The sequence below is a fragment of the Poeciliopsis prolifica genome, unplaced genomic scaffold (assembly GCF_027474105.1).
Source record: "Poeciliopsis prolifica strain line A6 unplaced genomic scaffold, Auburn_PproV2 SCAFFOLD017, whole genome shotgun sequence".
Taxonomy (NCBI): Eukaryota; Metazoa; Chordata; class Actinopteri; order Cyprinodontiformes; family Poeciliidae; genus Poeciliopsis; species Poeciliopsis prolifica.
The window spans coordinates 2,736,277-2,761,377 of NW_026562392.1; the positions used below are offsets into that span (position 1 = coordinate 2,736,277).

Consider the following 25,101-nt stretch of genomic DNA (forward strand, 5'->3'; position numbering starts at 1 on the left):
ACATTTTATGAGAAATAATGGAGTTATACAATATTTCCAACATTTTCAGACTTGGCTAGCTCATAGAAAGAAATCCAGAAAGAGCTCTCACTCTGCGCTTTTTTCTGAGTCATGAGTTTACTTTACCGCATTCTGTGTTTACCCAAAGAGTGAGCCATCCTGTCAGATCTCACAGAGAACATCTTTTCTGTCACTTCTGCTTCGGAAAAAAAAAGACTAAAAACACGCACCTTCCATTGACATCACATCATACTACCAACCTGTTCCGCGGTTGTCCAATCAGCGAGCCAGAGGACACGCGGTGGTGTCCCCGCCGTCCAATCAGGGCATAGCGCGAGCTCTGCTCACCTTGACGTCGGTCCTGATTGGCGGGCCAAGCGGAGCAGCAGACAGAGCGAGGCCCCAGCCAATCCGAAGAGCTCTCTGTTGTTATTATCATAAAATATTCAGCAGCATCTCTCCAGCTGTCTGAGACCAGCCTCTGCCGTCAGGCTTCTTCATTTTTTTGTTCTTTATTTTTATTTTTAGCGGCAACCGAACAATCTAAAACTTCTAACTTAAAAACAAAGAAAAACAAATTTCCGTCGGGAGATTTTATTTTAAGTATTTAAAAAAAATATTTTGAAACAATGTGGACCTTTTTGGGAATTGCAACTTTCACGTACATTTATAAAAAGTCCAACATGCTGCTGAATGTGGCTCACAAGGAGCTGCTGCTGATAGCAGCTCTGTTCCTCTCAGCCGGACTGCTGATCTCTTACATGAGGTTTGTTCATGGTCACAAACTGTCAGTGTCTCAGATAGTTTGTTTGCCTTTGAGCCTCTTGTCAGCTCTACCTCTGGTCAAACACTTCATCCCTCAAACTGCAGCTGAAAGCAACAAAAAAGCAGAGAAGAAGAAAACTGAAAAGGTGAGTCAGCAGAGATGCTTTACCTTCTGCTTGTTGGTTCAGTCTGCCTGGGTTTTGTTTCTCTTACTATGAAAAGTCTGGAAAAAGTACTTTTGAATTTGCAGAGTAAGAGAAGAAGAAGAGCGGAGCCGGAGTCCTCCACCTCACAGTGTGGCCCGCTCTGTGGCTCCTCTGAGGGCCTGGGCCCAGATGTGGTGATAGTCGGGGCCGGAGTCCTGGGCTCGGCCATGGCGGCTGTCCTGGCCCGGGACGGCAGGACGGTGACTGTGGTGGAGAGGGACCTGAAGGAGCCGGACAGGATAGTGGGGGAGCTGCTCCAGCCGGGGGGCTTCAGGGCCCTCAGGGACCTGGGACTGGAAGGTCAGTTACTGCTGGGAGAAAACTGTCCAACATGCTTCACCAGACAAGTTTGGATGGTTTGCCAAGCAGAAAGTTATGTTACGTTATGATTTATTTATTATTTCATCTCTTGTAAACGTGATAACCAAGCAAGATAAGAGGAATTATACTCAGGGAAACAGAAAGTCATAGTTTCAAAAATCAAAACATGCGTGTCATATCTATTTTTAAACAGATTGTTAATGGTACTAATATTCATACCATTAGTAATTTTATGAATCAGAATTAATATGCACATTTTCTCAAATTAAAAGTTGTTTTGCTGCTATTTTTAATGCAAGATTAGGTTCTCTGATAAATTGTGAATTTATCTGGAAGGCTTTTTCACACATATTCACCAGAGGTTATCTGTCTGTATTTCTGCTGAATACTTCATTTACAATGTGTCTTTAACAAATTAATTTTAATCTACCTTCAGCAAGACAGTTTATTGAGTGAACATTAATTCTGTCTGACCAAAAAGTTCTTTAGAATGAGCTGCATTAAGGTAGAACAGATCATGAAAGTTGAAGCACTTCAGTGCTTTTGTTGGATCTACTTTTTTGTTAGACTGAGTCTTTGGACATATAAAATGTGATACGGCTCCTCTAGAATTTTCATGAAAATAATGAAGTCGACCAGAAACTGAGGTTCCTTCTGTAATAATCTTTATTCAGGATGAGATACGGGATTTGCATAATACATGGATCATTTGTTGTGCGCATCGCCCCGAACTCAAACTAAGCCCTATGCAGAATTTGACCTTGAGGCAACGTCCAATTAAGCTAATTACCCACCATTACAGTCAAAAATGAAACATTATTCATATTTGACCACTGCTTTACTTGACTAGCTTCATGGTTAATTGTTGAGCTTCAGGACAGACTCAGTGGAACATAGAAAATAGACTAAATGTTGTATTTACAGGTGGTGAGACATAAGAAAAAGTGTTTTACTTATACAAAAAATATAAGTTTCTTATCTTATGTGCGAAATTTTAAGCATTCTTGGTTTTCCCCTTGTGGCCTGGAGGCCCTAAGCAGCTGGTTAGTTTGTGTACAACTAGGACCGACTGTAATTGTAGAAGTATATTCAATTTGGTCAAAGTTTCTTTTCTTCTCGTGTCTAAAGATTAATTTCTCCAACCATGAGCAACATGATTAACTTAAAAACAGACTTTTTGTATTTTAGCAAATTATTTTGAAACGGCTGCTCTCAGGTTTCAAACAGGGTTTCCATTAACAAGGAGTTTATTCAGTCATAAACCTGCATTGTGTAACTACTGTTTGGCCTCAGGTTCAGTGGAAGGTGTGGACGCCCACCAGGTGAACGGCTATGTGATCCACGACATGGACAGCCAATCAGAGGTGGAGATCCCTTATCCTCAGGAGAAAGGGAGTGTCCAGTGTGGAAGAGCTTTCCATCATGGCCGCTTCATAATGGGGCTGAGGAGAGCTGCCATGGCAGAGTCAAAGTAAGCCGAGTCGTATCGGTAATTAACTATGACGGCATATTAGGGCCGTCATAGATAGAAATAAAAAGAGGAGGAATATGTAGATTAATCTCAGATGTTTCTAGAAAAAGACTAGGACATTATTGAGTTTGAAAAGTTGAAAATTGTCTAAATAAAAAATAGTTTAGAATTTTTAGATATTAATTTTACCTCAGAAACGTTAGAAAAATCTTGGGACTTCCAAAAGTTCAACATGTTGGACTTTTGAAGCTCAGATTAATCTGCGATTAATCTCAGAAATATTCTTGAAAAAAAACTTGGCAATTTTCTGACAATCAAGGATAAAAATGTTCCACATTTGGAAATTTTCTGAGTTTCAAAAGTAAAGTCAAAAGTTGTTGCACCTCAAATTTAAAATTTTTTTAGAGGATTTCTGGGGTTAATCTCAAAATTTCAGTTTTTTTTTCTCACAAATATTCAACTTTTAGAGCTCACAAATTCTTGGTGGAAATTGGCTCCCTTCATTCTGACTAGAATTACCGTAATATACCATAAAAATGTTCTCACTTGCTGGTTATTTTGATTGTTAATGAACCGTTTCATTGCGCCCCCTAGTGTCAGATTCATAGAAGGCACGGTGAGCAGCTTGCTGGAGGAGGATGGCTGTGTAACTGGAGTCCAGTATAAAGATAAAGAAACTGGAGACATCAAGGTGTCTGCTTTAAATCTCACGTTTCCCTCTCGTCCCACGGGAGGAACCTTCTAACCGCGTCGCCGTGTTTCCTGCAGGATATCCACGCCGGACTGACCGTGGTGGCCGACGGCTGCTTCTCCAAATTCAGAAAGAGTTTGGTGTCAGGAAAAGCTCGCACCTCCTCTCACTTCGTCGGGTGTCTCATGAAGGTAAGAAGTGCAGAACCTTTTAATTAGAGCTAGTGGTGGGACAAGATTCTCAATTGTGCTGCTACATGCTTAGCATTGAGATGCTAAGTTAGCCTTGAATAAAGACTAAATTGGTGAGAGGCTAATTCCTTTAGCACAACTTGAACACAGTCTTTTCCAGAGTCCCCATCGTATCGTTTTGTTAAGAAAAAACTAACTCCAGTGTGAAAACAAAAGTTCCTTTGTCGGCCGTTGCTGTTCGCAGATCTCCTTGTGCGTCAGATTTATGGGCGTACCAGAAACATGTTACTTCAAAGGTTCCAACTGGAACTTATGAATGTAAAATAATAATAATAAAAAATTCAGTCAACATTTTTAACAAAAACTTTAAGATCTTAATGGAGCAGCAGTGCTGTGATGACACGCTGAGGATCAGAAAAAACAGGAGCTATTTGAGACAGATTCCTAATTTCAAGGTGCTAAATTGCAAAGTCACATTTTTTAAAATGTGTTTGATATGTAGAGCATTTCTATAAAAACTGAGGGTAACATAGTTACTCTGTGCTACAAAATAATACTGTGGGGTATGAAAAATACATGACATTGCCCTTTTAGAAATGTTTTCAATATTTATTTCCAGAAATTGTTAGGCGAGTCAATAAATGTGACTGGGATTTTACTGAAAAACAAAAAAAACTTTTTGATTTATTATGTTTATTTGTTTTATCCCCATGGGACTGATGTCTTTAAATCAAAGTTGTAGTTTATTACATTTTTAGTGTACAGTTATGCATCTTCAGCAGTTTGTGCACAATTTTACAACCATGAAAAGTAAATAAATGGTACATAAGCAAAAAAAAAATGTTTGTGCAATTAGGGGGAGGTAACTCATATTTTAAAGACAAAATCTGAGCTGCAATGAAAATGATTAATGGAATTTATTAATTATGAGTTAATTTCAGAAAAAGGAGCTTCTGGCTCTATCACATAAAACACTTTTGCAAGACGCTGTGGGAACAGAACCAAAAGGTTTAAAAGGACATGTCCCCCATTAAACCAGTATCTCCTGCTGCTCCAACAGGACTGTCCCCAATTTAAGGCCAACCATGCAGAACTGGTGCTGGCCAACCCCAGCCCGGTGCTCGTCTACCAGATCTCCTCCTCTCACACCAGGGTGCTGGTGGACATCAAAGGGGAGATGCCTCGCGACCTTCCAGGGTACATGGCTGAGAGGATACACCCACAGCTACCAGGTAGGTCCTGCTCAGAGCGCTTCATTCTGGATTATTTATTGGTTTAATAATCCTATACCTGAAATCCAGACTGTGCGTCACTAGACTGTGGTTGGAAATGACAAAATACTGCCCCTTTAAATTAATTGGAAGGGGGATAAAGGTTGCCAAAGTAATCATGACAATTACATATCTTGGTTCAAAACTCCCTAAAAAAGCAATTAAATTGACAGAATTTCTGATTTGCAAATATGCAACATAAATTGCCACAAGACGTAAAGATCAGGATTTGATGTTTTCTCCGTCATTCAGCTGAAACTTCAAAGCCACGGTATCAAAGCAGCGACTCCGATGACCTCAGAGTCCCACTGCACCGCCGATGCACTGAGAAAGAAAAGGCTTCCTACTCCCCGGTTGTTCCCAGAATGCACCTGTTTGCTTTCATCCAGCTGATGGACCTCCTGTGCTCTCCCTTTCTCCTGTTCTGCAGAGCATTTAAAGGAGCCTTTCATGGAGGCGCTGCAGAACGACCGCCTCAGGTCCATGCCCGCCAGCTTCCTCCCTCCTGCCCCCGTCAACAAGCCAGGTACCGAAGTCTATCCATCGCTTTCTGCAGCACATTCAAGCTAAGCATAGACCAACAAAAACAGAAATAAAAGACTGTATTCTTATTGTAATGCTTTATATGCATTATTGATATTGACCCAGTTACTGAAGTAAAGGTGTATATTTGATCTGGCCGTATATTTTCAGAAACTGGGCAAGCTAGTTGGCTAAAAGGCACAACAATATTTATTTGGTGGTTTTGCTAAATGTTTTTATAAAAAAAAAAAAAAAAAAAAAAAAAAACAGGAAAACTTGTTGAGATAATGAATAAGAAGACTTTAAATGATGACAATGTTTTTGAAGAGGACAATATTTAATCCAGGGGTCACATGAGCCAAAATCGCAGAATCAAAAGTTCTTAATCGAAGGATAAAATAATAAAATAAACTTAAGCAAATAAAGTAGTTCAATTTTTGTTTTAATCCTAAACTTAGAGGATTTTTCACATTTGCAAAACTAAGAAAATGATCTAGTTTACTAATTATTTTGGGTCCAATTGAACAAATTTAATTAGGAACAAGATTTCCTTCAAAGTGCTTTAACAAAAGCTGATTAGAGTGCAGCAACGTGTCCAGATAGACGTGATCCGGCGTCTTAGAAAAGTTATCAAAATATTTTGTCATTGACTTTTTAATTGTTAGAAAATGACGTTGGAATAATTTCACCCTGATTAAAATAAAAAAAAGTCAACCAGCTGTAAAAATTTGTAACCATTTTGAATTGCAGGTGAGGACCACACAAATTCAATCCAAGAGCCACAAACAGCCCAGTGGCTGCAATTTGGAAACGCCTGTGTTTTTTCTGGGTTTTTTTTAAGCACTTTTAAGTGAAAACTAAATATAGATTAGCTGCATTTAGGCAGAAACATTTTCTTCACAGTAATCTGAACTAAAACAAAGTCAACCCCCTCCTCCACTTGTTTCTTTTTCATCATGGGAGTGAGTGGACCAGTTTAGCTGCTGGAATTAGACGTTAGTACTAAAACCACACAGACTGAGCTGTGCCTCTTTTTCCAGGTGTGCTCCTCCTGGGCGACGCCTACAACATGAGGCATCCTCTGACGGGGGGCGGGATGAGCGTTGCCCTGAACGACGTGTGCATCTGGAGGGGTCTGCTCAGGAACATTCCGGATCTGTACGACGATGCGGCTTTATTACAGGTGATTATTTAACGTTCCTCTCTCCGGGAATAATAATAAAAAAAAAAACACATAGTCAGAGTTGGAAGAAGAGGAAGATGATGGTGTTGGTGCTGATATAAATCACACGACCGTGTCCAGAGCTGCGGTCGGTTGATTCTTCTGGTTGGATCAAACCCAAACAGGAGAGATTCAGGCAGAATCTATATTTGGACTGAGCTGCATCATGTTTTATTAAACTGGGCTGTAGGTGGGAGACTGCAGACCAGTGTGCAATTTAACACCCTGTGTTTTTACTCCCCTCCCTTCTTCTTCCCAACAGGCGAAGAAAAAATTCCACTGGGAACGCAAGTCATCACATTCTTTTGTAGTGAACGTGTTGGCCCAGGCTCTGTACGAGCTGTTTGCAGCCACCGACAGTGAGTCGTCGCCTCGCTCTGCATCTGACAGCACATGAGGGGAAATGTAGCGACGATATGAAATGTTGGAGATAGACATAATCTAAATCTGTGTTTGTGTTGGGTTTCATCAGACTCTCTCCATGAGCTGAGGAAGGCCTGCTTCCGGTACTTTAAACTGGGCGGATCGTGCATCACTGGGCCCATTGGACTCCTCTCAGTGTAAGTAGCAAACACGCACAAATGCAGCTGTCATATGTTGCTACCTCCCAAAAAATAATGGCCTCAGTCAATTTTTGCCAAAAGTTTTTGCCTAAATTGTTTTCTGGCAAAAAATAGGTGGTGATTTTCATTTTTTGCAAAAATCCCTGTTGACAAAAAAAAAATTCTTATTCTAGGAAGGTGACAATATTGTGCAAGGTATAGCACACTCGCATATGATATTGTTTCTTCACATATAGTTTCTTTAAAATCAGAATTAAACATTGAAAACTCTTTTGCTTTCACAGCCTGTCGCCTAAACCCATGACCCTGATCGGTCACTTCTTTGCCGTGGCGCTGTACGCAATCTACTTCAACTTCAAGTCGGAGTCCTGGAGCACCAAACCTCGAGCGCTGTTCAAGAGCGCCGCCATCTTGTACCGGGCCTGCACCGTCATGTTCCCCCTCATCTACTCTGAACTCAAGTACCTGGTCTACTAAAGAGCACAACATGGGGGCATAACAACCAAACTGTGTGTGTGATCCTCCCTCCAAAGCTTCTGTGTTTGTGCCACAGTGCTGGTGACAATCACATCAGTTGCGTGTATCTACTGAAACAGGTCTGCTTTATGGCAGACATTTTGACTTGAGAGCAGCACAAACGTGTTTGTGTTTAACTGCAGCCCACTTCTGCATCCGTGCATGTTGGTTGGTTGTTGCACTAAAGCAGAACGTTTTCGTCCCACTCTCTTTCACTTTATGGACTAATTAAACAGGAAGGCCTTTAATGAAGGCCTTTCTGTGAACAAGAAGCCCTTACTGCTGCAGTTTATTTGGGATGTAGTCTAGCGTAGTGTCTGCCACTTTTCTGTATATTATGGTGCTGTTTTATTTTTGTAGTGAATGAAAAACTAATTTTTATATTCTAAATTGAAAGCACAGTGATGGGAAGGCCAAACTGAGGGCCTTTCTGATGACCTTTGTACTCGCCCCCTGAAGAAAATGCCTTCATAGTTCAGCTGTTGAACAAATGTCCTATGTTTGTTTTAATTAAAAACGTTTGGCCTTTCTCCCAAGTTTCCCAGCTTTGTCCGGCTGGATTTTGTGTGTATATGTATATATTAAGTGAAAAAGGGTTAGGTCATGGGATGAAGCTATAGAAAAAAAAAAATTACAAGACAAAATATTTTTAATAAATTTTTCTCCTTTAATGGTCTCTGGGTTATTTATAAAATGGAAAAACATAGTACAAATCATATACAGTATGTTTCAAGTATTTATCAGTTGTATCTGTTGTTCAGTTGAGGTGAATGTAGAGAAATCACCTGAATTTTAATCATTCTAAATTTTAAGTTCTTCCATAAAGCTGACGTTAAGGCATTGATTATATACGACCAGCAGAGGGCGCAGTCACACACACATTGTCACACACACATTCTTCCTCTGAAGCAGATCAGCTCACAATAAACTAGATTAAGCTGGTATACAATGTTGTATGTTTTATTATAAATATGCTTCGCAACAGAGACCCTTCTCCCCAATTATAAAGAAAACATTTCGACCTACAAGTTTTAACTTTAAAATGTACTTCATGTGATAAAAAGTTCACTGCTGTTCTAAGCCAACACACGGAAAAAAATACATTTGCTTCTCCAAAATCACGGCAAGGCTCAAGTCCTCAATTTCCAGGAGGAACTAAAGTCCTGTAGCTTAAAGCGCCACCAGCGTCACAGTTGGAGGTAGAAACCTGCCTGTTTCACCTCGAAACAACAGAATTAGCTGCTGAATGTGCTAAATGTGCTGAGAAACAACCTAGAAAAACCCTTTATCCTCCATAAATGCGGCCAATTTCGCTAGCGCTAGCAGTCATGTCGAGATCTGTTGTGGGGAACTAGCCGTAGCTAACAAGGAGCTAAAGGGACTGTGGCAACGCTAAGACCCTCCCCCTGGCTCTGATTGGTCACTGGGACCAGAGGGAGGAGCTTGATTGTTTTTGTGTCATGCTGTTAGGACAGTGAGTTTTGACAAATATCTAGAAAATTAGCTTTTGAGTTGTGTGCATAGTGACCTCTCTGTTCAGATTTAGTATTGCTTTCAGTACATTGTCATTTTTATGTTTCTACAAATATTTCAGTTGGAGTTTTTATTTTTGATTCCTGAACTAAAGGAAAGCACCTTGACGTCGTACTCACCGTTTTACAGATTGATTGTTGTTCACTTGAAACTGTGCGCTACTTTGTGCAGGTTAAAGAAAAAACGGAAGCGAAGAATCAGAAATGCAGAGATCTCGCTGGTTACAACAATTACTTCAGCTTTATTAGTATTTGTACATCACTGATACAATGCTCTGGTGAAATTAAAGAGGTAACCATAATTACTTGCTGTGACTTTCCACATGGACACAAATACTGGCGTGGAAGACCAGAATAGAAGGGAGGTGATGGGGAGAGGGGGAAGGAGAAAGGGAAGTCAGGACTCTATGGGGAAGTGTTCTGTTGTTCTCCCACGTTTATCGTGCATCTGCTCAGACTCACCTGGCAACCATGTGCGGAGAGAAACCGAGACCTGCTGCTGTCTTTCCAACATTTCATCCCCAAACGTTCCATCCTCAAGAGTAATCTTCCTTCCAGCAGGAGCATCAGGACATTTTCCTGTTGATATTGGTAGCAGCAAGCTTTCTGTAACAGTTAACAGGAAGGAAAAAAAATATACTGTACAGCTACTTCTAAGATAATCTAAGAACCTGGCCTTGACGCTTTGAACCAGATTAAAGTGCTAAAAGAAACCCATTGATTCACACTTTATTTTATATATATATATTATATAGCATAATGTATTTATATATATATATATTGCAACAAATCTACTATTTTACCATTAATTTACAGGGTAATATACAATATATAGTAACAGCTGAAATATCAGCACAAATATATCACTGTCACACTCAACAGCAACATATATATGATTATATGAAGTTATATAATCATATATACAATATATAATTGTCATATATGCATGTAAAACAGGTAACCACGTCTCAGGCCTTCAAATGATACCCAGAGAAGCAATTATGTGTATCAAGACGCAAAAGCTTTACATGTTCCCCTCTCTCTTTCTCCAAACGGCGGCTGAAGAGTTGCCGCCCGGCAGGGTTATTTGAGGTCACAGGACAGTTTATTTGCATATTCCACAAATCTATTGCAACACGTTACTGTCTACGAAACAGTAGAGCCAGTGTCCGGCCGGCAGCTGGACTCACACGTACACCCACTGAACGGAACGCTACGACGATGGGTGGCCTGGTTATAGCTATGTGCTTTCAGATGGTGTGCTATGGACAGTGGACGACAGGACTACGACACACGATACTCAATAAGTTAAACCTCAAGGGAGGAGGGAGGGGAGGACAAACTCACCCCTCCCCCTTTCACCTACACACACAGCAAGTATTCGCTCGCCTTGACGTCATCGGTTCCTGATGCGGACACTTTTTTTTTTATTTGATTTTTTTCGTAAGTCCACCTCAAGTCACCACTTTTGACACTCCACGATCAAGAGAAATGGAATGTGTTCGTTTTCCTCCGACTGGGTCTCTCTCTGTACACGGCCGACACCACAGTGAGTTGGCGTTCTCGCTGGGATCCCAGAAGGTGGTGGTGTGGTGATTCCTTGAGGTTCTTCAGAGTTCTGATGCACTATTTGGACCAGGTGGGGCAGCTTTCCTTTCTTGCAGCAGTCCCAAACCGCAGGTTCAGGAAGGCCAGTTGCCCTTAGTGACTGCACGCTCCCTACCCTGCATTTCTCCTCGTACTCTCCCTACTCTGCAAAGACGCCGCACAGGGCTGGAATAAGATACACACAGAGGTTTATTTTTCACAAAGAAAAACCCAAAAAAACAAAAGAAAATAAAACAAAGCTCCTTAATAACTGCAGTAGTTAACGCACAACAAGCATCCAGTAGCTGGCCTCCAGACAGGGGAGCACCTGGTGGTGTGCTGTTAGGTTCGGGATGTTGCCACTGTTCTGAAGGAGGACCGCTCCCTGGTTTTGGTCCTGTATTGTAGGACTTGTTTTTTTTTTCCTTGTGTTGCAGCAGGTTTGTTATTCAAAAGCCCACACCTCAATGTCCTGCACATAGAAGTCCTCCTTCTTGGAGAGCATTGGGTTCCCAAAGGTTTTACAGGAGTGGCTCCGGCCGTGGTACAGGTCTCCGTCCAGCCACAGGCCGAACTCACCGCTGGAACACAACACACACACACACACACACGCACACACGCACACAGGAGGCATTTTACACAGCTGGATGATACTCAGGTTAACTTCTGTAGAAGAGAGGTGATAAATCTAAGCTACAATTCCGGTTAGAAGGTTTCATCCGCTTAGGGATGAACATTTATCGTACTGTTTATGGTTTAAATTTCTCATCATGATATCAAATAGATCATGTTTTTGTGTTTGTGATTGTGGTGTCATGCAGTCACAGCCATAGAAGCTAAAAACAGCAGGAAGAAATAGTTTTCAATCGTAACTATCATCCAGCCAATGAGACCAAATAAGTGAACAGATTTTTCAAACATGATGGCTGTGATGACCTCTCTCTGAACTATTGAAAACCCAGACAGAAAAAAGCACAACAAACCTAAAACCACGCTTGCTGACGGCGGCCACTGCGTGAGGCAGGGTGTACCCTCTATGACTCAACAATCTATTACAGCAAGTCTTATTTGTCAGATTAAAGGTACATTTTGAAAATAACGTGTTAATATACTTTGCTTTTCTGTTCTGTTTTTAAAAATAGTTTTTTTATTGGTCTGATGTAGTATTCTAATTTTAATTGCCATGTTTATATTAGCTATGAGTAGAAAATTACTACAACAAATAGAAAATAAAGGCTTTCAAACATCCATGTGGAATTAATGAATTCATTTTTAGGTTCTTCTGGAGTCAGATTTTGTTTTAAATTAAACCAAGAAGTGAGCATCTGATGGACAGATCAAAGAATGAGATCATATTCAGTTCCAATAGTTCAGATCATCTGGTTTCTGGCTTACCTTCCTCCACCAAAAGCCAAAGAGTCCATGTCTCCTTTGATGAAAAACATGTTGTCACCTGTCCATTTGTATACCTGTGGACAGAGCATTTGTTCAGCCATGTTTTTGTTGCACTCACAAGCAGAAGACCAAATCAGGATTTAGAAGAGAACAGAAAAGATTTTGCATTTGTCCTTTGCTGATACTTTCTCATTTCAGGAAGTCTACCCAACTGCCTTTATTGTTACAAATCAATCCTCCAGTTCCTCTGAATAACTTTTAAAAAGGGCAAAATCTTTTTCAATAAGACAGAGCATGACACTGAATCGACGCTGTACCTCAAACTCTGGATTGAAGGTAAAGAGGAAGGTCTCTCCTGTGCCGTAAAAACCATCGCTGACTTTAAAGGGTTCAGATGCAAGTGCACCAAATACCTGAGAAAACACACAGAGGAGACTTTGAGCAGAGACAGAAATAGATTAATAGATTAATATGCTGTACAGCAGCACAGCTTTTCTGCTCACCTGACCGTCGCTGTCCTTAATGACCAGCAGGACAGGTGTGTCCTGGCCCTGCATGGCTCTGTACAGCGTCTTAATGCTCATGCCATGCTTTGACGTGCCAAACGCCAGCGTCCAGGGGTAACCGATGGTTCGTGGGGGGAGATTCCTGGCAAGCTGTGTGTGTGTGTGTGGAATACACAATGATAAAGGAATCATGAAAGGGGGAAAAAAAAAGAAAAGAAAAAGACACTGAAGCAGTGAAAAGGCCACAGCCACCAATGCTCAATTACATGTGTGGTGACATTTAACACCGTCTGGAGTTTAAAGCAGAGTAACAGCGCTCAAATCATAGAGCTCAGCCACGGGAGGAGGAAGAGAAGCGGGCCTTCATCAGAGAGACACACTGAAAGATGAACGGCGGCGGAGATAAAGCCGACGGACGTGACGGAGGAAGAGGGAAGTGTACACACTTTATTTCTAACAAACACATAAAAAAGCAGGTATTTTAATCTAATTCAGTAAGATCGGTATCACTGATATTAAACCTCAGATATCTGTATTGAAAGTGAAAAAATTGGATTGGTGCATCCCAACAACAGAGTGGAAATATTGTTACAGCTTTTAATCTTAAACGGCTCAAGTCTATGTACACAGACAGCTTTAATTATTTACCATTCAAAAACACTACTCTGCATATTTAGTTGCGTCTACATTTGCTTCATTAGCCAGGTTCTTTAGTGTGTCTATGTAAGGACTGGTCCTGCTGAATGTCGTCACTCAGTCACCAAACAGGCAGCTGGATTTGTGGAAGCAGAAATGTTGCAGCATCCATTCACAAACACAATGATGAAACACACAGCTGACTGAACAACAAGGTTTTCACATTTTATCTTTTTAAAAAAGGACGTGTATTTTATTTTAACATTTTGTGGTTCAATAATAATAAAAAAAAAACACAGTATCTTAAGGTAAAGTTTAAACGATTTCCTTTTTTTGCTGCCACAGAGTCTCAGTTGGACTTTGACTGGGCCATTCTCTTCTATGGAACATGGAGCATGTTGAAGTGTTTGTTCAGGCAAATGGGATGGAAATCTGATGGTTTTGCCCAAATGCCGCACATAGCCGACATTTTCGTGGTGGTCTGAATAGCCATGATAATTTCTATGTTATACTAAATCAATATGCATCCCACCGTTTCCAAAGAGACTGCAGTCTAAACAGTCATGTCGCAATTTTTCAGACTTTTATGTCATTGACGTGAGACGTGCATCGTAATTCTGCCCCAGGACAATTAACATTTTTTAAGGCCAAATAAAACAAAACTGTTTAACATAAGGCCTTTTCTGTTAGTTGTGCTTTGTTTCTATCAGCTTCCTTCATCTTGTTATGATCTTGTGATGATACTGTTAGTGAATAACTTTAAAAACGATTCAAAATCGGCAGCATTAGTTCCGTAAACTGTGCGCTGCTGTGTGAAGTCAACTTTCTTCTGCTTTTTTCCTTCTCTATTTTGTTACTCTGTAATGTAAACATTGTGATGCAAACAAATTAAAGCAGAAGAAAAATCAAAACCAAAGAGACTTGCATCAGTCATTTACTCAAGAGTCTGATTGCGAACACACGAATTGAACATCAACAGGCTTTCTGCAGGCGTCACCAACTTAAATTTAAAATGCTCTAAGACCTTTTAGGTTTTATGAATGGAATAAAACCTAGATCACTACAGAAATGCACAAACTTCAGTGGGCTGGTGATAAATTTGCACTTACCCAGGATGGGAAGCAAAAAACTACCTGCCAGACAAGCCAGCAAGGGCATGTTAGCAGTAAGTTAGCGTTAACCTCAGCCACTTCTACTCACAGACAGCAGAACAAAAATGTCGGAGTGCAACTTAAAGTTTTGCCTCATAGAAAGGTTTCACAAGGAAAAAAATATTATGTGTATATGACTTAAAGTATGACCTAAAGACAAAATTTGACAAAATGAATTTAAGGCCAATTTGCTTAATTTTAGATCTACAAACTTTAGATGAGACTTTTTAAAGGATGAGGAGACCCTGATCAAGACCTGCTGCCTGAAAGCAGCCTCAAAGTAAACCAACTACAACTCTGTCTTTTATATTCATTTTAATAAGAAAATGATGGAGTGAAACAGCGAGTACCGTACACACAAAGCTCGTATGTGATGGATGTTTCATGCTTCACAAACCTTTTCTATCTGGTTGGCCTCCAGGAGTTCGCTGGGTTCTTTGAGGTTGGGTTTGAACGTTTCCGGCTCCAGCTCGGCTTTGATCGATGTGCCATGCTTGGAGTTCACCTCTTCCTTGGTGGTGATCTACAAACAAACAGCTGTTAGCGATCTGTGTGCACTACGAAGCTACTTCCACAGAGGAAAGACACTGACCGGGTTCAGTCGCAGCTGCACTACTTTTTCTCCATTACAACAGATAACAGTCAACATAGCAATCGACAAGTAGCTAACCCCGGGATCAGAAAATCAACTATAGGAACAGCAGATGTTCCGCTTTAAACTAAAAGAACAATAACAATAAAACCGTGATTTGAAACTAGTTTTCCTGCCAGAACCGTAGTTATATGGTTTACTAGCATCACACTGTAAACTCAAGAATCTGATGAAGACAGCTGAATGCGCTGCTGCCTCCTGGTGACGCCAGATGATCCGGACCGGTTTGGCAGAACAAAGAGCACAGGCAGAGATGCTGCCTATGAGATCAGAATGCAAACTGAAGAGGAAATGAACCCAGTGAATAATTTGCAACTCTTCAATTTCACTTTTATTTCTCCCTAACCAAAAGAACTGTGGCGGGTTATTTATCTTCCTCGATAACAGAGGCCGACTGTGGAGCACTTCACCACCAGCGGCCGGAAACCTTCTCCTGTTTCAGCCCCGATTCAAATCCGCCCGTCCTGCTTTGTCTCGGGACAAGATCATTCATCCTGTAAGGGGAGTCTCACTCTGCCCTCTCATCACTGAGACAGACTCTCTTTGTGTCTTTGGCCAGTATTTATGCCATCTACATCACAACCGTTCACACACCGAACAACCCATTTCACATACAGTCACTAAACATCAACATTTACTAACTCATGAACAACTGAATGAACAGCCTGTAAAGCTGCGTGTGTCTAAGAGGGGAAGCCTGACGCGCACAGATAAGACTGATGTCATGTGAAAACAGCTAAATTTCTGCATCAAAGCGATAAACCATTTTAATCTTTCTGCCAGTGTAAATATAATTACAGGGTTCACACGCTTCTCACATTGTAGAGTTCAAGAACTTTTCAAGCATTTTCAAGGTGGAAAAGTTTTCCATCATAAATAAAAACAAAAATCTGCTGAAAAAGACTGTTTCAATTCACTATTAATGACATTTGTTACTGTTATAATTAATATATTGTGTTAATATTGTACATTCTACAGCAAGAACAACATAAAATTAAAACTAACAAAGTTTAATGTTTTGAAATATCTCTCTTACACATACCCTATACATCTAAAGTTACAAAAAACATCACTAAAGAAAATATTCCAGCAACGTTTTCTGGCATTTAGCTAACAGAAATAATTTAGATAATTTCAACTGACCAAAACAATTTAAGTTTGGTCTGATTTAACTTCAGACAGTGAGAAAAAAAAAGTACATTTTTTTTGTTATCTTTAAATATTTGGTTTCAACTGTAAAAAACGCTTTCCATATTTAGACTTTTTATCAAGCTTTAGATTGCACTTTATCACCAAATCATAAAGTTTGCATATCAAGCACTTTCAAGGAAATTATACAGAAATCAAACTTTCCAAACCTTGAAAACACCTAATTATAATTCAAGCATTTTCAATGAACCCTGTAAGTAATAATCTACAACTATTTCCACTATGGCGTCTACTCTCCGCATCTTTATTTAGGTGTCATTTTTTTTTTTTTTTACAACAGAAGCCTGGAGCAGGGAGCCTAAAGGAGGCCGTGTCGATTGGGGTGGAAGCTGAGCTGGGCAGAGCAGACAGAGGGGTAAGCAGGGCTGGTCAGGGCACCTGGAGTCGTTTGCAGAGCGAGCGCAGATCCTCGCTGTTTAGCGCATCGATCCGACGGTGGTACTCCGTCAGAGACACTACCTGGCAGCACAAACACAGGAACAAGTGGAAACATAAAAACTCGACCGCTGTTGTTTGCCGGCCATGTTGGAGTTGGGGGAGAAAAGGTGAGTCCTGAAAGAGTTAACCAGCAGAAGTAGTGAAGCTCAGTTTGCATACCCAAACTGAAACAGACAGATCGCCTCTAAGAGCTGAGAGAGAAGAAGAGCACTTAGTTGTTTTGCATGTTTGTGCAATGCATTATACCTCATTACTAAAGGTCCTGCAGTTCCATTTAAAAATAACTGGAAAAAAATATATACAAATAATGCACTGATGAGGAAGCAAAGCAGTGAGACCTTAAGTGTGAGAATCCTTTTCATTAACACACAGCAGCTGAGGTCAAAGTGATGCAACAAAACCTGCTGAAGTGGTTTGTCAGCAGCAGTGCTGAAATCCAGACTGCTAGGCTACTAAAAATGGCTACTGATCCAACAACTATACAACACCATGGAGAACTTCTAGCCTGCAATCACAGCTGACTTAAATAAACAAATCATATATATATATATATATATATATATATATATATATATATATATATATATATATATATTTATATATAACAGTCTGTTTATATATATATATATATATATATATATATATATATATATATATATATATAATAAAGTGGTCGATAGAGCAATATTAGATCATAAAAGCTTGTAAAGTGCTGAAAATGTGCAAAAACAGGATGTCTGAAAGAGAACATTCTGTTTATTGCACTTCTATGTTTAGCTCAGACATCAAGCGTTTTTTTTTAAACAAACATGTTGCCATTATATATACATTATAATTACATATTTTGGTAATAAAATATAAGAAAAATACTGTGATGACTTAAAAATGGTCAGAAAGGTGTTAAATGTTTAAATGTGCGGATTTGACTGTAGAAAATTGATGTACCTGATGTGATACCTGCGACTGTTACTGTGCAACTTTTTGTTTAAAATGCTTTAGAGTTTTAGTCTACATTACATAGTAATTATTGTGACTCTAGCTAAAGTTGTGTTGTTTTAGTTGAGAAATTCAGAATTTTACTCAACCAAGACAAACAGAAACAATGTCACAAAAAATAAATCTGTATTTTGGTAAGAGTTGTATATTTTGGACAGAAAGCAAGAGCAAACGAGTCAAGTCAAAAGTAAATGTGTGATAACTCGGGGACGTGTTACTGCGGGACATTTTAACAGCTTACAGAGAGTCACGTTGCCAAGAAGACCAAAACACAGTCAACACAAACAGTAGAGAGACAGGAGCCGCTCATATTCCCATCAAACTGCCGCAAAACTCAATGGGCTAAAGACCCAGCAGGCTAAATATGCACCGTTAGCAAGTTAGCTTAGCGCGCTAACAACAACAACTGACCATAAAGAAATATATGCCGCTAGAGGCTGAGAACATGAAAGAGAGCAGAGACAACATACACAGGTGTACTTAGTAGTCTCCCGTGTCTCTTGGTCCTTCCCCTTCCGAGAGAACATTTCCTGCTCACTGGCTGCTGTTAAAGCTGGGCAGTCACATTACACCTCCTTTAAGTTTCTCCGTGTCACTCCGAGACTAGCAGAGGGAGTTTGGCAGAGAGCCTGGGAGACTAGTCGACTGAAATAGAAGCTTCCCCCCTTCCATGCCCCTCAAAGAGTCGCTGAGATGACTGACTTGCGTGACATCGCTGAGCTCCAATGACGACACTGGACTGGACGGAAACCGGCATCCTATTGGTTAAAAAAGGAACTTGAACACACCCATCTCATAACCGACAGAATTTAAAGAGACAGCTACACCCCCGCCCCAGAGTGTTTTTAAACTGTCAGGTTGTCTTGTGTGTTAAAATGGGGATTTGAATAAACAATTTAAAATTTTAAATATACAGCTGGATAAAATAAGCTATGAAAACAAGTTTTTGCTTCGGGTTACTAAAACATCCTGCTTCCGATTCCTAGTTATTTATTCAGATGTATTGGATCATGTTGCCTCGGTTTGCCTGAAGTCTACAGACAAACAAATCAGTCCACTTTGTTTCCTACATCATTCATTTTCATTAAAATTTAAATGCAGGGCACAACCTCCGTCGTCTCAATTTCTCCCTACAATGAATGTACCCCTTGCATTAATCACCGGGGTGGAAACAAGTCTCGTTTGACTAGAGAAGATCCTATCCTACGCAGCACCAAGCAGCACCAAGCAGCACCAAGCAGCACCAAGCAAAAATTTCAATCTGCAGTCATCATCATCACTTTCCTCCATTGGCAGAATTTTTTTGCAAAGAGGAAGAACCCACATCAGTGTCACTTTCCCTTGGCAGTCTTTCATAACCAAAAAAATGTGTAAGTAACTCATTGTGGCGTCAGTCATTTGTCATTCAGCAACTGAAGGTGACAAATGCTGACCAACATTCGAGACAATCACACGACACGTGATGGAACTACCATACAGTGACTCGGAGGAATTAAAAAATAAATTACACAAACATGCAAAACACTTTGGTTGGAAGCTCAGAGAAGCACATTTCCAAGCAAAGCAAAAGTGTGACACATTTTACATAACTTGCATAAATGTCAATAGAAGTTTGACATAGATTTACTACAACTAAAAATAAATGAAAAATGCAGTGGTACAAAAACAGTGCAAAAATACAGAAGTAGAATACAAAACAGAGGTTTGACGGTTACAAAATTCAAATGGTGTTCAAACAAGATCTACACAATACATCCACAATATGCACTGCGTAATGAAAGCAAATCAATTATTTAACATTTAACTTAGCATTCAAATGAATAGAAAACCTAGCACATAAAACTTGGGTTTCACAGGATATGGATTAAACCAGCATAGAACTGTAAACTTAATCCATATCTGTGAGGTTTGATATAACAACAAAGATGAGGCTTTTGGCCACGTGAGGAAACTTGACCTTACCTCCCACTCCTTCACGTTAAGGTCGGTGATGGGCTCGTCGTCGGGGGTTTCTGCTGCAACATTCTTTTTGACCACCATGAACCCGGGTTCTTGCCCCATCCCTCTCACACCCTCGCCGTACATGTCCGGACTCCATTGCATGAAGAACACATACAGGTGCTCCGATCTGAAAATGAAGCACACGGTGAACGTGTAATTGCTTTAAATACTGAGCTAATTTTAAAAAAAAAGAAGGAAAAAACTGAGCCAGATACAATTTTAATGTTTAAAGCTGGAAATAAACAGATGAATGCTATTAATGTTTTGCATTGGGATTTAATGAGTTGATAAAAAAAACATTATTACTTATTTAACAAAGATGAAGCCAAAATTAAACAGCAAAGTTCAGAGCATCAAATATTTCAATCGCAAAGAGAACCACTTTTAGCAAAACACCAACCCTGAGTGTTGCTGCATGCTGTTGATGCTGACTTGGTTTCTATGCATGTCCCAGAAGACTTGAGATTTATTCTGATGGAGATTTTCAATCTTGAGTTATGCTGCCACGTTATTTTCAGAGCTAAAAACAATAGTCTTTCTAGAATTGTTTTGTCATAAGCTGTAACATCTAATATGCTAGCTAAGGTCTGTAGAGTCCAAAAAAGAAACTTTCTATCTCATCAACCAGGAATGCACTGATATAAAACTTGTGACTGAAATAGATATGATATTAATGACCGACTACAACTAGATTAGGATTTTTCTGGCATATTTAATTTCATTTAGTTTAATTTCACAAGCAAGTGTTGATTGATTTCCAGTTACCCAAAATTAAGGAAATCAGGGTTGAATTATTGTTTGGTGAACCTGTACTAATAACCACTATTACCTATAATTTTCTTCATATGGACATCATGTAAAAGAGTTTGTAGCCATTGTGGACTCTGTTGTATATTTCTGTACACTTGATATTTAATTTGATCTTAACATGAAAACAAAAAACTCTATTCTCAGACAAGGGAGGTCAAATACACTGTTCACATTTTCTCCAATATAAACAAACAAAGGATAACTGAAGTACTGACTCAACTTTTACCACTGAAATCACCCTTCGTCATTTGGAAGGTCCTCAGTGATCCATTTTTAAGTCTTACAATTTGGTTCTTAATATGATCTATGTAAACTACACAGTGGGAAGCTGTGTTCAGGGTCACCGGTGAGCGTGGGCCTTTCAGCTGCCTCTCTCTTCATTCACTAATGACACAACACTAAGAGGCACATCTCACAGGTTGCCTTCAAACTAGGTCAAGCTACTGCAGCTGTTGTAAAGTGGGGACAAGCAGAGATGAGCTTTACCTTCCAAGTTCATGGAGAAAGATGAAGAGAGGTCAACATCTTATGAAGCAGTCACAGATGCACACTTATAGAAAAAATATACAGGGCTGCTTGATTGAACATGACTTTGTGATCTTTGTACAATTATGGCAATGACTATATCAGCTGAAACTAACATTTATTTTTCTTGCTACTCTTCCTTTTCTACTAATGCAATGTCTGCATACCTTTTCTTCAGCACTTTGATCTGATTGGTTAGATGATCCTTATTGGATAAGGGCATCAAGAACAGTAAAATGTGGAGCTAAGTGTCTAAATGTGTTATCCACAAGAAGAGTTTTAACATATGGCAATGGATTTACAATGGCTTCCTACCAAACACTGAATCTAAGCCATCAAGACTCTGATTCAATATATTGAATGTGCTTTTGGTAAAAGTAATTTTCCAAAATGGGATTTGAATACCGACTCATATTAGATGTTATATTTTTCAGTGCAAGATTACAAAAGACAGATTTATTTTAAAACTTTTCGCACATCTTTTATGTATACACTATTTACGCCTCTACAAGAAGTACCTGATATCTATTCTGACGACAATTACCAGCCTGAGCGAGAACATGTGTAACTAACTAAACTAACTTTGACACTAAATCAGCACAGTGCTGCATTATATTAGCTCCAAATCTGGCTTCAATGAATGGCTTTTTAAATGAAAGTAACTTATCAAATTAAACCATTAGTGCAAGTGGGAATAATTCTTCACATTACGAGGACTCGTGTGGAAGCAGACAGTCACTCCCTCCTGTGTGAAGAGATCCAAATGTAATTCCAAGTACTGCTTACTTGGCAGCAGAGCATCAACACTGGCTGAGCCAAATTGGAAAAACTCAAACACAAAACGACGCCAGGTCCATAGTTTATGTTTAGCATAACATACATGTAGTTTATGATGGCATGTTTTAGCCTCGGAAGTAAGCTAAATGAGTTTGTCATATATTAAAAGGGACTTGTGCTGTATAAAAAGAACATATCCAAGTGTGGGGTGGCTGTAAATTCCTTTCATATCTTAAGATTTTCTTTAATATTAGCGTGAGCAAACATCTAGGTTTTTAAATCCTGGAATTTCACCCAACACGCGTTCGGTTCAGGATTGCTGGGCGTCACACTGACCTCTCCTGTGGCACGGCAAACCAGTACTCGTTTTTCTTGCCCTGCTGGGCGTACTGCTGCATGGAGGCGCTGGCGTTGGAAACAAACGTCTTCTTCATGGGTTTCCCCACTCGCAGAGACAGGAACTTGTGAGAGCGGTGCTTCCTCCTCTCAGTAGACCCAGAACCTAACCGAGACAAGGATGTAAATACAACCTTCAAGCTCAGATGAAAAGAAAACTTTGTTAAAAATTATGATAGTAATATATCCTCGCCAATGCTTCAAAGCTGGTTGGTAAAGTGAAGTTAATCATCAATCATATTCAATAAATTAGTCAATGAGTTTCAGTATTGAGAATTCAATATTTAGTTCATAATTAAAGTACCTCCAATGTCACTCAAATGAAAATACTCCAACTCCTTTTAATTTTTTCACATTTTGTAAGATTTCAGCCATAATCTTTTATTGGAATAGCCTTTCCTCTATCCTTTACTCTGTTTGCAGTAATCTTTGAATGCCATTGATGTAATAGATGGCGTAAATGTAGTACAGAACGTATCAGAGGCCTTGTCAAAGGTCACAACCCCAGGAGGTCGAAGGGGAGGCCTTGGATTTCTTTAAGATTGATGTTGCTTGGCTTCAAAGTTGCCATTTCCTGTGTGGGCTTTGTGAACGTGTTTCCGAATAATGGGCCACTCAGCGGTGCCCAGACATCTGCGTGGGAATAATCACCAAACAGAATTCTGCCTCTCACTTTTTATGCCGCTTCATTGCGGAGGGAGAAACCGTTTCAGAATCACAATAACGTCGAGAACTGCAGTAGGATTTAGGTGCACTGAATGTGGCAGACAGACTTTTATGGTTTGCTGCTGTTTGCGGCAACAAATTAAGTTATGTTTCACTGCAAAAACACCATAATGTAATTACCGATTATGACTTTGTTCCACACTGTATATCTAATACTTTCCTGAAGTTCTGTAGAGGATGCCCTTCCTCTACAGACTTCTTCTGAAGTATGAAGAAATGTGCTACAGGCAAGACTGAAGGCAAACAAACACTGTGGGATCAGCTGAGTCAATAAGCTATGTGACATTGAAAATAAAGAAAGCAGTGACTTGTTTTCAGGCTTATTAAAATGAAATATGTGTATGTTAAAGGTAAGGCCCAAGTTATTTATTACGCTTCCAGAAATATTGCTCTAAAGTTTGTTTTTTTAACCACTTTTAGTCAAAAGGTTCACAGACTTCTGAAACCCACAGATAGTGCGACTTAATATGTAGAGAAACGTTGACTTTTGGAATGTCTTGTCCTCTCTTTTATTCTCTATTCAATAATTATGACATTCGTTTTGCATAAACATTGCGTCAAATCTGGTTTGTTGGAAGTGTCAGTAAAAAATTATTAATAAAAACTTTGACCAAAATGGACATTTGAGAATTTTTTGTTTGCAGACATTTTTTGTCTGCAAAAAATGTCTTTTTTAATTAATTTATTTTTTTATAAAAATCTGCTACGTGTGTACAAGGGCTTAGGCTGTCACCTTCAAAGGAGGAAATGAAAAATCAAATCAGATAAATTCTGCCCTGGAATGTGGGATTTACCATTTGTATAAATAGCCATAAAAGCAGCAACAGAAAAAGATGCGAGATATAAATAAAAGCAGCCTGAATGCTGCCTCAAACGGCGTTTTGATGTGGGATTTATTTGTTCACAGAGATTCCCCTCTGGGTGCCCTGTGTACGTTTGTGGCATTGTGGCGTTTGATGGACTTTAGTTTATCGCCCGGGCCACTGAGGCTGGAGATCAAAGCGCCGCAGAAAACCTGTGGTAAGGCCAGGGACGCTTCTGCAACGCCGATAGCAACGGCGAGCGTGCCTTTTCCTTTCGTCTTTGTATTCCGATTGCCCGCGCAGAGGCAGAGTGGAAACAGAAAGGTTATCAGGAACCAGAAAGAAGAGGACTTGATTGGCTCACTTTGATTGGCTTCAATCAAAGGTCCTTGCATCTGCAGCTCGGGGTAAAAATCTCTCAGGAAGTGTATTTACCCTCAGAGTTCTGTGTGTCGTCCTGTTGCATGGACTCTGCATTCTCCTTGTCTTCCGTGCTTTGTTGCATAGTGTCCGTTCTGGAAACGTCGGCCTCCTGGTTGGCGTCCGGCTGTTGGCTGGCTGGGACGGAAGTAGTGACTGAGCTTTGGGACCCTGGGCGAGGGGCACTGCTACTGCTGCTGGGCCCCTGGATCTGGCTAGTGCTGCTGCTGGTGGTGTTGGTGGGTGTGCTTGGTGGCTTCTCTACACTGTGCTGCTTGGGCCCCATGTGGGTCTGGGTGTCATTCGCCGTGGCTGTATCTGATGGATTGTCCTCTGGTTTCGTGGTGTCCGGCTCCTTCGGCGAGCCAGCCGTTTTGCGGGTGCTGGCCGCGGCGGCGACAGTCTGCACAGACTCCGTTGACGCGCCGGATGATTTGTCCTGGCGGAGGTCCTCGTTGGACGCCTGCTCCTCCTCCCGGATGGGGGACAGCTCCGTCTCGGTGAAGACGTCCTCGGAGATGGAACCCTCGGTGCTGCGCGGGACGGCGCCACCGCCTCCGTTGGGCCCCTGGTCCTTCAGGCGCTGCTCTGCTGGGTCTTTCTGCTGGGATGGGTGCCTTTCAGCTGGCAGTGGCTCCAAGTCACTGAGAATAAAAAGGTGGAAAAGTGAGACGGTTAAGAGAAACCTTAATACAAATTTGAAGAAGAAGAGCAGAGGGTGCAAACCGCTCAGCGAGATCAAGAGAAAAATGGGATTTGTTGCCACACAACCAGGATGACGTTCAGCGGCCTCTAGGGAGTG

The 25,101-nt window shown here is 40.4% G+C and overlaps 2 protein-coding genes across 6 annotated transcripts in view; one reads left to right on the forward strand and one right to left on the reverse strand.

The window, feature by feature from the left end:
• The first annotated feature begins 464 nt into the window (after positions 1 to 464).
• On the forward strand, positions 465 to 8,410 carry sqlea (squalene epoxidase a). Its single transcript, XM_055041780.1, has 11 exons — positions 465 to 911; positions 1,016 to 1,271; positions 2,586 to 2,763; positions 3,358 to 3,454; positions 3,532 to 3,645; positions 4,706 to 4,877; positions 5,347 to 5,442; positions 6,479 to 6,621; positions 6,923 to 7,019; positions 7,133 to 7,220; positions 7,508 to 8,410. The coding sequence occupies exons 1-11, from the start codon at positions 630 to 632 to the stop codon at positions 7,698 to 7,700; spliced, it is 1,716 nt and encodes a 571-aa protein (XP_054897755.1). The 5' UTR covers positions 465 to 629; the 3' UTR covers positions 7,701 to 8,410.
• Positions 8,411 to 9,486: 1,076 nt separating this feature from the next.
• oxr1a (oxidation resistance 1a) overlaps positions 9,487 to 25,101 on the reverse strand; it is a 148,896-nt gene continuing 133,281 nt past the window's right edge. For 4 of the 5 annotated variants that reach the window (XM_055041779.1, XM_055041775.1, XM_055041776.1 and 1 more), the window contains 9 exons: positions 24,315 to 24,943; positions 22,291 to 22,456; positions 19,804 to 19,969; positions 16,786 to 16,866; positions 14,944 to 15,069; positions 12,757 to 12,909; positions 12,571 to 12,666; positions 12,254 to 12,327; positions 9,487 to 11,439 (listed from right to left, as the gene is read on the reverse strand). In XM_055041779.1, the coding sequence (XP_054897754.1) occupies positions 11,304 to 11,439; positions 12,254 to 12,327; positions 12,571 to 12,666; positions 12,757 to 12,909; positions 14,944 to 15,069; positions 16,786 to 16,866; positions 19,804 to 19,969; positions 22,291 to 22,456; positions 24,315 to 24,943 (1,627 nt within the window). In that variant the 3' untranslated portion in view covers positions 9,487 to 11,303. Of the gene's footprint in view, positions 11,440 to 12,253; positions 12,328 to 12,570; positions 12,667 to 12,756; positions 12,910 to 14,943; positions 15,070 to 16,785; positions 16,867 to 18,311; positions 19,445 to 19,803; positions 19,970 to 22,290; positions 22,457 to 24,314; positions 24,944 to 25,101 lie in introns of those variants that run through there. The other variant, XM_055041778.1, reaches the window with a different exon arrangement.

Bases quoted from the DNA above. Each gene is read 5' to 3' on its own strand.
- sqlea (XM_055041780.1), top strand. From the start codon at position 630: ATGTGGACCTTTTTGGGAATTGCAACTTTCACGTACATTTATAAAAAG. The intron at 1,272-2,585 runs GTCAGTTACTGC...GTTTGGCCTCAG, and splicing joins CAGGGACCTGGGACTGGAAG to GTTCAGTGGAAGGTGTGGAC. The intron at 3,455-3,531 runs GTGTCTGCTTTA...TGTTTCCTGCAG, and splicing joins AAGAAACTGGAGACATCAAG to GATATCCACGCCGGACTGAC.